Source organism: Ictidomys tridecemlineatus, chromosome 10 (assembly GCF_052094955.1).
Source record: "Ictidomys tridecemlineatus isolate mIctTri1 chromosome 10, mIctTri1.hap1, whole genome shotgun sequence".
NCBI classification, from domain to species: Eukaryota; Metazoa; Chordata; class Mammalia; order Rodentia; family Sciuridae; genus Ictidomys; species Ictidomys tridecemlineatus.
In genome coordinates, this window is record NC_135486.1 from 113,009,439 (window position 1) to 113,023,057 (window position 13,619).

The following is a 13,619-nucleotide window of genomic DNA, read 5'->3' on the forward strand; positions in this document are numbered from 1 at the left end:
CTGGGCTTCATTTATTGTGTTAATATTTACAATATACAAAGAACTCAATGGGCTTAACACCAAAAAAATCAAATAACCCAATCAATAAATGGGCAAAAGAACTGCGCAGACCCTTCTCAAAAAAAAAAAAATACAAATGATCAATGAATATATGAAAAAATGTTCAACATGTAAAGCAACTAGAGAAGTGCAAAATTATTTTCCATGATTTTATAATTATGTCAAAATAAAACTTATTGTTATAGATAAATAAAAAGAACTAATGAAAAATTTCAAATGACATTTGTCTTTATATCTTAGAAGAGTTATTATTTGATTCATTATAAATATCTCTTACTTTATAATCCCGGAAAAACCAGAGCCTCGGGGACCCGATTCTCCTCTAACTGTGGGTGGAGTTGTGTTTTGTGCTTAGATGATCCCCATCATTAACCAATATGAAGACGCATTGGTGAAGTACCTGAGCCAGGAAGTGAAGAAAGGTGAGCCTGTCACTGTGAAAGAGTAAGTAGCAGGCAGCTCTGGGGTTCTGAGCTGTTTTAAGACCTTCCATCAGCCTGCCACTGACATTACCACTGTTGAGCTACTCCCTGACCAGACAAAAGCAAGTGTGTGGTGTCACAACCACAATGGGCCAACCAAGAAAGAGAGGCTCCCAGGAGAAGGCAGGATAGCTGGGACATCTGTGTACAGAAAACAGAATTAGTTTATCTGCTTCATCATCAATGTGGATATTCTGTAAGTCAAAACACATGTTTTACAATAAAGAATGTGATCACTCAGAAGTTGAGGGTAGAGCCTAGGGAATGTTGGTTGGGGGGAAGTTTCTGATACCTATTGAGGAGGAATAGAAAGATACAATGCAGGCTATGCAACAACAAATCTCTTCATGGTTGCACTGATATTATCAGCAAAATGCAAAATATGAAATATTCCTACCACTTCTTCTTCCAATCTCAACAGAGATAAGGTCCTGAAAGGATACAGATTACAACTACCATATCATTTGTTGTATAAAATGGGTAATTTTGACCCATGCACAACCTCTGATACTGTCTTGGAAAATCTGAGAGAATATGTTCACCAAGTTGTGAGCTCATCCAAGTACATTTTGAGGAGATTTTCAATGTTTTAAGTAAGGATATTCTTACTCATTCCCTTTTGCGAGATTCTGCCATTGGGGCCACCTTGGGTTTTGGAGTGCAGGACCTCTCAGGAGCTGTAGAGAAGCGGGGACAATGTTTCTGCCTCTCAGAACAGTGTGTTGCTTTTATGTGATGTGCTAGAGAGGAATCAGCTCTGGGCACAGACTGTGCTTAGGCAGGACCTAGGTCGAGGTCACCTATCTTGGATCCCCTAGCAGGAGTCAATTATAACACCCTGGTCCTGCTGAAGCTCCATACTTAATCATTTTTTATCATCTACACTTCACTCACTGATGTAATTTGTCTGATTATGGGTGTCTGTCTCTCTGTTACTGAACTCTTTGAGCTCACTGAGTGCACCCTAGTGTCCCTAACTCCCCTGGCACAGGGGCAGCTGCCTCATGGCATTTGATAGGAGCATAAACTAGTCATTAAATCAACAGTTATTTCTGAAAGTGTGTGAATGTGCTCATATCACTTCTTCCAGCATGTGTAGAAGAAGAGTAAAGCAATACAGATTAAAAGTTTACATTTCTTTCTCTACTCAGAATATTCGGGAGCTACAGCATGGACGTGATCATTAGGACATCCTTTCGAGTTAATGTCAATTCCCTCAACAATCCATTTGTAAAAAAAAAGCCAAAAGCATCCTTGGTTCAGATGTCTTCCATCCATTTTTTCTTATAATTAGTATGTGGACTACCATTTCTTTTTACTTTTAAAATAACAACTTCATTAAGATATTTTTTACATACTATATGATTCCTTAAAATTTAAAATTTCATATTTTTAGCATGTTAAATGATACATGCAGCCCTCACCATTGTCAAAACTCAGAAAACTCATTATCTTTTAACTGTCAGCTTCCAAAATTACTTACCTGAAACAAAACTACTCTATTTTCTGTTTCTGTAGATTTGCATATAATGTATACATTATAAAAAATGGAGACATGTAATATGTGGTATTTTGTGATGCAAATGTATCACTTTGTATTTTGTTTTCAAGTGAAATATATATCAATACTTCATGTTTATGGCCAAATAATATTACATTGTATAGACATAGCACAATTTAGTTATCCTTTCATCAGTTGATGGACATTTGTGTTATTTACACCTTTTGGCGATTGTGAATGATGATGTTATAAACATTAGTATGAAACTTGTTTGTGAACTCTAATTTTCAATTTCATCTGAGTGTATACTCAGGAGTGAAATTGCTGCCTTACAAAGTACTTCTGTCAGTGTTTTTCATAATAGCTGTACCATTTAATAATGTTACCAAAAATATATGAGTGTTTCAATTACTTCACTTATTTTCTAACACTTCCTGTTTCCATCTCTTATTTTAGACATTGTAGTGGATGTGAGATGGCATATTTTGTGGTTTTGATTTGCATTTTCATTTTGTTTTCTGATAACAAGCAATGTTAATCACTTTTTTATTTTTTCTTATTAGATATGAATGACGTATTTATAAAAAAATAAAGTATACCTTATTCTAATTAGGATGCCAGGCTTGTGGAGGTATATGATGTGGAGATTTACTATGATGTATTCATCTATACATATAAAAGATAAGACAGATTCACTATTTTAAAGAATGTCTATCCATATCTTTTTCCCACAATTACTTGAAGCATTTGTTTTTTGTTTTGAGGCTTAAGAATTTTACTAGTGTGAGTCAGTACCATGTACCAGAGGAAAAAAAATCTTGTGCTTCATTTATGTACAATGTGTCAAAATGCATTCTACTGTCATGTATAACTAATTGTAACAAATTAAAAGTAAAATAAAAATAAAAAATAATTTTTAAATAATTCAATTGAAAAAAATACTTCTTCATATATTCTTTACACAGTCTCTTACCAGATTATGATTTGTAACATGTTAGTCCTGTTCTATAGATATCTTTTTACTTTCTTTATAGTGTCCTTTGAAGCACAACGTTTTTAGTTTTTTTGCAGTTTATTCCTGTCATGAATGAATGAGCAGAATTTTTAAATCTTAAAATGTATTAATCTCAAAGCTGTAGTGATCTCAAAAGAGAGCAATTTACAGTAGATGCATGAAATTTGATGCCATTTATATAAATGTTAAAAACTCAACAGGTTTTGGAAACTTACATTCAAATGATGTGTGATTTATTTCATTTCCTTTTATTATTTGTCTAAGTATCAAATCTAAGTATCGATTGAGACCATATGGACTTAGACACTTTTTATGGTCTACTACTAAAAATTGTAGTTTAGCTCTGATATTAAGGTTGCCCAACCATTTTAATTTAAGTTTTACATTCAGGGCCAGGTGAGGACAACATGTAATTCTTTTGCATGTGGCTATGTAGTTTTCCCAGCACCATTTTTTGAAGAGTGTCTGCCACATTCAATGGCCATGGCATCTTTCTCAAACTTCCATGAGCCATAGACATGTGTGTTAATTTCTGGACTCTAAATCCTATTCCATTTATCTATATGTTTACCCATCTTCCAGGACCACATTTTATTTTTGCTTTGGAGTAGGTTTTGAAATCAAGAAATGTGAGTCCTACAACTTAAATCTCATCTTTCAACATCATTTTAGCTATTCTGTGTCCCTTTGAATTCTCTGTCAATTTTAAATCAACTTGCCAATTCCTCAAAGAAGCCAGCTAAGATTCTGTTTCAAATTCATTAGGATCTGCAAATCAATTTCAATACTATTGCCATTTGGACAATATTAAGTTTTCTGATCCAAAAACCTGAGATGTTTTTTTCTAGTCATGTAGATCCTCTTTCTTGTATTTCGAGAGTATTTTGTAGTTATTAGTGTGCTTGTTTTGCACTTTTGTTAAATTGATTTCTAAGTATTTTATTCTTTTTAATGACATTATAAAAATTATTTTTTCAATTTTTAGTTTTTCTTTTGGGTTGTTTGTTACAGTGTATAGAAATGCAGTTTATTTTTGTGTACTGATTGTACATCATGAAATGCTGGTGAACTTGTTATTACTTACAGTACCCCCAGAGAAGTGATGAGAGAGGGATTCTTGTCACGTTCTTGATTTGGGGTGAAAATATTAAATTTTTAAGCTATAAGTTTTCATAGATATCTTTTATCAGGTTTACATAATTTTATCCTAGTCCAATGTGCTGAGTGTTTTACCACGAAAGAATGGTTTTGAGGATTATTTTTCCAGGGGAAGGGTTGGATTTGGTTTTTATCAAATGTTTTTTTTCTGCATCAATTGAAATAATCCTCTTATGTTGACTTTTTATTTCATGGATTTGGTGTATTACACAACCTTTTCCTGTGTTGTCTTTGCTTGGTTTTAGTATTAGGGTAATACTGGCCTTTTAAAATATATTTTATTCTAAAATATATATATTTCATTTTAGAAATGCTCTTTTAATTTTGGAAGTGTTTGTGAATAATTGATATTAGTTCTTTATTTCATAGATTCTACTATGAATAATTTCTACTACTAACACAATCATGTTACATTTTTCAAGTTTATTCAGGTTGCATATTTAATTCTCAATCAATTTCTATAGCTATGTCTTTAAGGATTTTGTGCATTAAAATATGTGAACAATCAAATTGTTAGAATTCTCTCATAATCCTTCTCCAATGTTAGTAATAATTTCTCCTTTTATTTCTCATGCTATTAATTTCATTCATTTCTTTTTTAATATTTATTTTATTTTTTAATTAACATGTATGTGTTATGGAAATAAATGGGGTTTTATATGATGTCTCAACACATATACACAGCATACACAAATGAAATACAGCCTTTCTTTATATACCTTCTGCCATAAACCTTCCCAACCTTTAATAATCACTATTATACATTCAGGTCAAATATTTTACCTTTCACATATGAGAAAGAACATGTGGTACTATTATTGATGTATCTAGTTTAGTTCATAAGCTGAATGTCCTCTAATTCTATCTACTTTTTGCAACAAAATACAAGATTTTATTCTTCTTTATGAATGAATGATCCATTGGGCACATATGTATATGTGTGTATATATATTTTATTATATTATAAATACATAAATTTATATTATAATATATAATAAATATATATGTATATATATATATATATTTATATACATATTATATATCACTTTCTTTATCCATTCATTGATGGAGTCCTAGATTTAATTCACATCTCAGATTTTCAGAATAATATAGGAATAAATATGGATGTACAGATGTTCCAATCATATAGATAAAAAATAGATTAATATAAAATAGGTTTTATATACCTATAGAGTATTATATTTATAAATGATACATAATATAACAAATTTTTAAAAACCTAACAATCAAAATCTCCAAGTAATCCAGTTTAAAATAGTCAAACACTCTAAATAGTTATTTCTCAAAAGAAAAAACACAAATGACATAAAAATACATGAAAAACTATTCAAAATAATTTGGTGTCATAGAAATGCAAATCAAAACTACAATAAGACATCATCTTACCCTGGTTAGAATGACCATTATCAAAAAAAGAAAGAATGAATGAAAAAATAACAAATGCTGGCTAGATTAGAAGAAACAGTTCTCTTATATATTGTAGGTGGAAATGTACACTAATCTGGAAAAGAATGTGAAGATGCCCAAAATAAATAAAAATACATATATGCCGGGGACCAGCCCCAGCGGGGTCCAGGGAGTCCTGAAGGAGGAGTGGCGTCGGCGAAATGATGAGACAGGAGTCGTTCCGTTTGAGCAATTTTCAGAGAGAGAGAGAGAGCTAAAGCTGCTTTTTTGGGTCCCCTTTTTATTACAATTTTTCTCATCATTATAGATTCACAATACCTCATTGATTATATAATTTAAAACTTTTCCAAGACATGACATTTTCTTAACCATGATTGAGAGCACACTGATCTACATTCTTCCAGGATATGACCCCCAGCCATACAATCATCAAAGTACAGAATCATCAATAAAACATGTCACCAATTTACTTCCTTCAGATTTTCCCAAGATTTACTATTTTTCCCAAGATATTTTATTTTCTTATTAACTAATGCCAAACTACGTAACCAGACTCTAAGTCTTCTAACTAATCATTAACCTAAAGTACACTTGTACTTTATTTTTAATCTAAAATTCCCATGTAAAAAAGTCCCTTTAAATCTTATATTTAAAATATCTTAAAGTTTATGAATCATCCTTAAAGCATATCAGAAACCTATACAACTAAAGACTTAAGAATTTATAAACTTAAAAATCTAAATAAAATAATATTTCTAACATTATTCTAAAACTGTGTCTTATAAAGCTATTTTAATTGATTCCTAAATTTATTCTCATAAAACTGGTTGAGCTTCTTTCTCTAAGAGTTTCTTTGTTTCTCAGTCAAGGTACACTAGTTCTCAAAGAATTTGTATCTCAGTCAAGGTACACTAGTTCTCAAAGAGTTTGTTTTTCAGAGGATGATTGTTGTCTGATATTAGGTTTGTCCACAATGTACTAAGATAGAAGAATAGCCTTTCACTTTGTCCTTGATATGCTGAGGGGTGGGTAGCAGAACAGCTTCCAAGGCATGAACTACCTGTTCTGTTCTAGCCATCTGAAATTTAATTTGTTTGGCATTTAACATACTCATACCTCCTGTGAGAAACATAAGCATGATAATGCAAAGTCCTAATTACATAAGAAAGGGTCTCATGGTTTTGGTTACCCACCAACCAGCGTGGCTTTGCCAGCATTCATCCTCACTGTGACCCTGTCAAGACAGTGGGAGAGCGGCTTTGCCAACACTTTTTCTCACTGTGACCCTGTCAAGACAGTGAGTGAGGGATCACCTTCACCAGATATACATTCTGATCCAGATGCCCACTTCTAGTACATACTGAGAAGAAATATCATCATATGAAACTGTTATCTCTTTGTATTTCTTGGTCAATCTGGCTAATGGTTTGGCAATTTTTATGATATTTTCAAAGAAGTAAGGTGACTTATAGACACGTTTCGTTTTCATCAATTTTATTTCTTTTCTATTTCATTTGTTTCAACTTGGGTTTTTATGATTTTCTTCCTTATGCTTGCTTTTTGTTTAATTTCCCCCTTTCACCATTTTATGATTTAATTTTATTTTTTAATAAAATTTATACATCTTTAGCTATATGTTTATGAGTGCTGCTTTTGCAACTTCTCCTAAGTGTGATATAACATGTCTTCACCTTAATTAACCAAAAAACAACTTCTAGTTGCCTCAAGATACCATCATTGATGCTTGACAGCTGTATCTGGAAGTTTTATGGTTAATTTCCACTTTGGTATGAGTTTCCTGATTTTCCATCTGTTATTGATTTCTGGTTTCATTTCTTGACAGCTGAGGAACATAGGCCAAATTGTACCTATAATGCCAACTTTTCCTAGAATGCATAATTAAATATAGCACCGACTATGAACTGGTTTACCCAGAGACCCTATTCCAATATACAAAAGGGTAAGGGGCCAGGGAATGTAATCCTCTTCCTTTTCTCAGTCTTGTGGCATTGATGGGGCCACTGATTCCCTGCTATGGTGGCTGCAACCCCATGTATGAAGTGCCCTTGCTCAGCCATGAACCAGACAACAGGTACTGGCCACAGAGGCAATAGCTTCTGGTGGAGAAAACTGATGATTTTTCTTTTCTATATTTTTTAGAAAATGATCAATGCTCCTGGGATGTTGCCTTTTCATCAAGGTTTCTCTTTATTTTTTCTTTCACTTTCTTTCTAGTGATATTTCCATTCTTTAGACCAGTGTTTCAAGCATAAAGTGTCTACAGGTTTTCAAAAAGTGTTCTGGATTTTTTAAAAAATGCTGTAATGAGGATGAAACAAAAACGCCTAGAAAATAAAGAAAAGGTAAAACCTGGTGGTGGTGACATGACAATGTTCGCTTTCTGATCATTTATTTGCTGTGTACATCTGAATTGTGCATATACAAATGTACATGTAATTTTGTAAGTGGTGCTGGGGATTGAATCCAAGGCCCCATATATGCTAGGCAAATACTGAATCACTGAGCTTTATTTCTTAGTCCCTCTCTGTGCATTTTTTAAAGTTGATGGAATACTTTAAGATTTGCACTGGAGAATTTTTACATTTTGGTTAGAATTAAGAGCAAATTTTTAAAAGGCAAACTGATAATGAGTAAGATTGACAATGTTTGATACAATAATAGACATGATGTTATATCTTGAAAAAAATATCATTCAAATAAAAACCTTATCATTTCCCTCCCATTCAGTAAACTGTCAAAATAAAAATCCTATTTCAAAATGATTTTACTGTTAAAAAGTATTCCCCAAATCTTAAACTGGTGAACAGTCGTTACAATTCCAAGCCCTTTACATCTTAGTTGGCACATTTTACAAAGGAAGGTCCTATTGGGCACCTGGTGAAGTATGTGTATGTTAAATCTGACTCTTTTCCTGTCCACAATCAGGCTGTGCTCTTCATGACCATCAACGTGATATGCTAACCAGCTTTGCTTTCTGCTTTTCCTGGAGGTCAGCACAAAAATGTCTCCAGGTCAGGGAGGCAGGACAGCCATCCCCAAGTATGACTGAAGATTGAATCATGTACCTAATGGGTGGAGAATTTGATGATACACAAACAAAAGCTACTAATCATCTTTGAAACTACCAAGTGTATTCAGTGTGGCCATTGAATAAGAATGAAGGCAAACTAAAAGAATTTAAGTCCAGGACCACATTCTGGGAAAGCAGGTGTGACAGGAAAAGAAAACAAACCCAGCATTAGGGAGAGCAAAGACCACAGATATTGGACACCATAGCTGGATTTCTCTCTAAATAATATCTTGTTTTCCATGGTTTATACATGCATGTTTTGTTCACTGGTTGTTTGTGAAACCCTAGCCAGACTTCTGGACTTAAAGGACCCATATTCTAAGAGAGGTGAAATGCTACATTCCAGATGTACTTCTGACTTTATGACTAATTTTGTCATTTCCATTTTCATTTCTGCTTCCAGAACTGCATTGATTTTCTCCAGTTAATGATTAATTCCCAGAATTCCCAAGACAAGGAGCCCTACCAAGGTAACCAACAATGTTTCAAGGTCCATTGACAGGGAAATTCAAATAAGCAAGTTATCCTGAAAATATACATGTTTTCTAGAGAAAATAGATTTCCACGAAATTGCAGGAAGATACACATTTGGATATTGCAAATGGTGCCCACATGTACTGTATAGAATCATACAGGTGTAACAAGGCTCAAAAATTGAAGGTAAACTAGGAGAAAGCATTTCAGTCATGAAGTTAGTCTGTTGTGTTTTTACCATTGACATCAGAACAAATGCTGATTCGAAGCTTTATGTAGATGCACTGAATCAGAACCTCTGCCTGGATATTTGCATTTGTACATACAATCAGGAGGTTCACTGTCCCAGTAGTGGTGAGGGTCAATGGCAGTACTGGGTGAAAATGTGTTCACTAGCTTCATCTGATATTAAGATTAACTTTTTCCCATGTAATTCATAAGAATGTTGTGGGGGAGACCTCTTATACTGTGTAAACATCCTATTTCTCAGCATACATTCACCAACTAGTTTTATCATACATAGATGATTTTTGATAGAAAGCATTTGAATTATGATGTTTACAAACTGCTGTCTTTATCATTCTATCATCTACCATACATTTATGAGTTGGTATTAGATTGTAAGAGAGTTCCATTCTTATTTATGTCAGTATGATGTTATATACTATGGATTTATTCTCTTGCTATCATTTTTTTATTTTCATGGTCAAATTCTCTTGGGCTTAAGTCTTTTAACAACTTCCACCTTCTCCTTTTGTTCCTCCTCTCTCCCCTCTTCCTCATCTTATATTTCGATTGTTAAAATTGACTATATTTTATAGCAGTTTTAGTTTCATAACAAAGATGAGAAGAAGGTGTAGAGATTGCCCTTATCCATTTTTTTCTCTAAATTCATATGTTTTCCTCATTAGAAACATCCTTCACCAAAATGATATATTTGCCATAATCAATGAGCCATCACAGATAAGTCACCTTACCCCTAAGTTCATAGGTTAACATAAGGGTTCTGGACACATTAACATAAGGGTTCTTGCACTGGACACGTGGCTATGGAGCTTTTGGCACGTAGGTAATGTTACAGAAGAAGTGTACTTTCTATTGTTATTTAGATTTAATTCATTAAAATTTAAATTTAGATAGACACATATGGTTAGTGGCTACCAGATTGTACTGAACAGTTGTAACTTAAGTTTATTATCCAATTTCATTTCAGTATCATTGGGTTTATACAAGTAGTGGGAAAAACTCGATTTGAGATTTCCCACAATAGCATCATAGAAAGCTTCTGTAAGCTAGAATTCCATGTAGATGTTTCTCACACTTATTTTGCATTATTTTATGTTATGAATTACATGGTTGGAATGTATACCATGTTTCTTTCAGGTATTCGACTATCAATAAATTCTAATCATTTCTCTAATTAATGAGATGAATACTTGAATGTGACTTTTCAGGAGAAAAGTTAAGAGAAACAACACCTTCTATCACAAAGGCCGTTTGATGATTATGAAGTTCAGCAAATAGAGGGGATGTGTAATAGGAAAGATGACATTCAGCCCAAGATTGATAAGCGATGTTAATTCCACTCACTGAACCTCATCGTCCTATGGCTTCTGCCTAATACCCTGTATCAACATATTCTTTCTTGTGTGATTTAAATACCACTCATTAGACTCTGGTTAATCACTACTCTTCTGGGTTTTTTTTTTCCTCTGTATAGTTTCTGCACACCCTGAGGTCATCAAATTTTAAGACTGGTGCCCCAGGTCTTCTATTACCTGATGATTCTTAGGCTAATTTGTGAACAGAGTTGACCACATCTCATGAAAGTTCAGATTTCAATTTGGTAGCTCTAGAGCGAAGCTTGAAACTCTGTGTTTCTAATAAGCTCCTTGAAGCTGTCCATGCTGCTGGTCCATGGACCACAGGTTGTGTAGAAAAATTTCTCTGTGGCTTAGTATAGTTCTGTCAATCATGGCCTTTATTTTCCCTGTAAAGATGCCAGTACTGCTAATGCTTTCAAAGTTCTTCAACCTACATTCTAGATAGAGTAAGTTTATTTTTTTTTCCAGGGAAATAGTGATACCCACTATTTATAGCTAAACAACTTTCATGATATGCAAGGCACAGTTGAAAAATACTGTTTGTTTGACATCCATACTGTCCCTTGAAATCACCCAGTTGTGTTCGTGGTGGGGTGGTGGCAGAATGAGAAACATTATGAATTGATCTTTCAGTTTTTCCTCATGGGATTTTGGATCATCATTCTGATTTATCTTCATGTAAACTTTAAAGTGTGCATGAACCTGCTTAGACCAAATTGTCTTTCCTCTCCTTTTAGGTCTATCTGATCTGGAGATTGCAGCCCAGTCTATTATCTTTATCTTGGCTGGCTATGAAACGACTAGCACCACTCTTTCATTTATTATGTATCTACTGGCCACCCACCCTGATGTCCAGAAGAAGCTTCAGCAGGAGATTGATGAGACTTTTCCCGATAAGGTGAGTGAATGGCACCTGGAGGGGAGAGGAGAGTTAAAATCTCTGGGCATATCAGTTTGCCATTGGGCAGTTCTAAAATCATGATGGTTATTAAATGCTTTGTAAATGCTATGGTATTTTACAAATATGAGTTATTTGAGGAGCTCTGAAAACATCAGTGTACTGTGTCAACAGAGTATTAAGTCATTTCCAAATCTTAATTTACAAAAATTTCTTTCTTGCCAGGCACCTGTTACATATGATGTACTATTTGAGATGAAGTATCTGGACATGGTGGTGAATGAAACTCTCAGATTATATCCAATTATTAGATAATTTTGAGAGTCTGTAAAAAAGATGTTGAACTCAATGGGGTGAACATTCCCAAAGGAACAAACGTGGCTATACCAATATATAGTCTTCATCAAAACTCCACGTACTGGCCAGAACCTGAAAAGTTCTACCCTGAAAGGTACAGGGCTCCTGAGAAAGGAAATCAACCCATAATACGCTGTTTCACACATGTTCTGAGGTCTTTTAGTGCAGATGGCATACATGTGATTTTAAAGTTTTCTTGTTTTAAAAAATTTTTAAGAAGTTTTTTTACAAAGTGGTAATTGTTTTAGAAAACAAACATTAGAAAAAATAAATTACGATAGCCATTTAAGGCCCTAGAACATCAAGATAAGCCCTGTCTATCATTAATGTGATAAATGTCAGTATGGACATTTTTATTTAAATGTGTAGTTTTTAAGGACTGAAATGCTATCACATTTCATTTGATGTTGAACTGTTTTTTATTTTATTTATCAGTAATCTATAAACCTTTCTGCCACTTGACCACTCTCTTATTTTAAGTGCTTATCTTTTTTAATCGTTTTAGGGTTTTGTCCTGTTTACTTTAGCTCCTTGAATTTTCTACCAGCTTTAGGAAGCACTGCTATCTTCCACTTGATTAAACATTGCTTCCTGGTTCCTCCAGCACAATTGTTAAATACAAGTTAAGGCCTGAGAACCATCCCCCATCCAGATGGTTTAAGCAGCCTCACTGAGGATGGAGAGAGCTCAGATCCTCTGAGTCTTGTCTCTGGAGTGTTCTGGGCCAGCTTCTCATACTCTCCACAGTTGATGACTCTTTCAAAGCCAAGTAACCTGCCCCCAAGACACCTGAGATATTCATCCTTAAATATGTCTTGACCTTGGTCTACTGAAAATTTGGATCCAAACTCACAGTTTGCACTCTGGAAAGATTTACTGTTTTCCTGTTGTTGTACTGAGGAGCAAAATAGAGAAAGTTTTCAGGGTAGTGTCTGGGGGGTCAGGTGGCATGGGATCAAGACTTCTCTTGGCCCCTAACTTTACACTTCTTGATTAGAGTGACCTTGTCTTGTTGGTTATGAGTTCCTTAATGCCAGTTTCTTCCAATTTCAGCACTTCCAACTTTTGAACTTCACAGATACAAAATCAGAGATTACACATCTTTTTGATTCACTGAGGCATGATAAGATACTATGTACTCAAGGTGCATCAGGGACTACACCAGGATGAGGAAAATTACAAAGATGTGTGGTATGGAGGACTCTTCACATACACACAAGCATAATCTACAGACAGCAGTTTGGAAAACGCTTTCAATGCTTCCGCATCTGCTCATCATGTGCTCAAACAATTACCAACCAACCCCATCAGACCCTCCACACACCACACACCCTCCAAGAGATTTCATGTTACTTTGAATCACAATCACCTATAAATTTGCCAAAATGTTCTCAAATATATAAGAATACACTTAAAAACAATCACAATGTCATTATCACTTTCTCCAAATCAACATTTCTTTTTAAAGTAATAAAATAACCAGGGCTCAATTTGAATAAAACCTGGGTTTAACATTCCAGGAATTATTTTTAACCTGATGAGACAGACTCA

The 13,619-nt window shown here is 34.1% G+C and overlaps 2 protein-coding genes across 7 annotated transcripts in view; one reads left to right on the forward strand and one right to left on the reverse strand.

Annotated features, from left to right (window-relative positions):
• LOC144364745 (cytochrome P450 3A9-like) overlaps positions 1–13,619 on the reverse strand; it is a 466,715-nt gene that overhangs the window by 415,941 nt on the left and 37,155 nt on the right. The gene's annotated exons all lie outside the window — the stretch shown is intronic.
• LOC144367654 (cytochrome P450 3A12-like) lies at positions 7,854–12,168 on the forward strand. Its single transcript, XM_078024771.1, has 4 exons — positions 7,854–8,007; positions 9,139–9,205; positions 11,551–11,711; positions 11,937–12,168. Exons 1-4 carry the CDS (start codon positions 7,969–7,971, stop codon positions 12,024–12,026), a joined length of 357 nt encoding a protein of 118 aa, XP_077880897.1. The 5' UTR covers positions 7,854–7,968; the 3' UTR covers positions 12,027–12,168.

Bases quoted from the DNA above. Each gene is read 5' to 3' on its own strand.
- LOC144367654 (XM_078024771.1), top strand. From the start codon at position 7,969: ATGAGGATGAAACAAAAACGCCTAGAAAATAAAGAAAAG. The intron at 8,008-9,138 runs GTAAAACCTGGT...TTCTGCTTCCAG, and splicing joins GCCTAGAAAATAAAGAAAAG to AACTGCATTGATTTTCTCCA. The intron at 9,206-11,550 runs GTAACCAACAAT...CTCTCCTTTTAG, and splicing joins AGACAAGGAGCCCTACCAAG to GTCTATCTGATCTGGAGATT.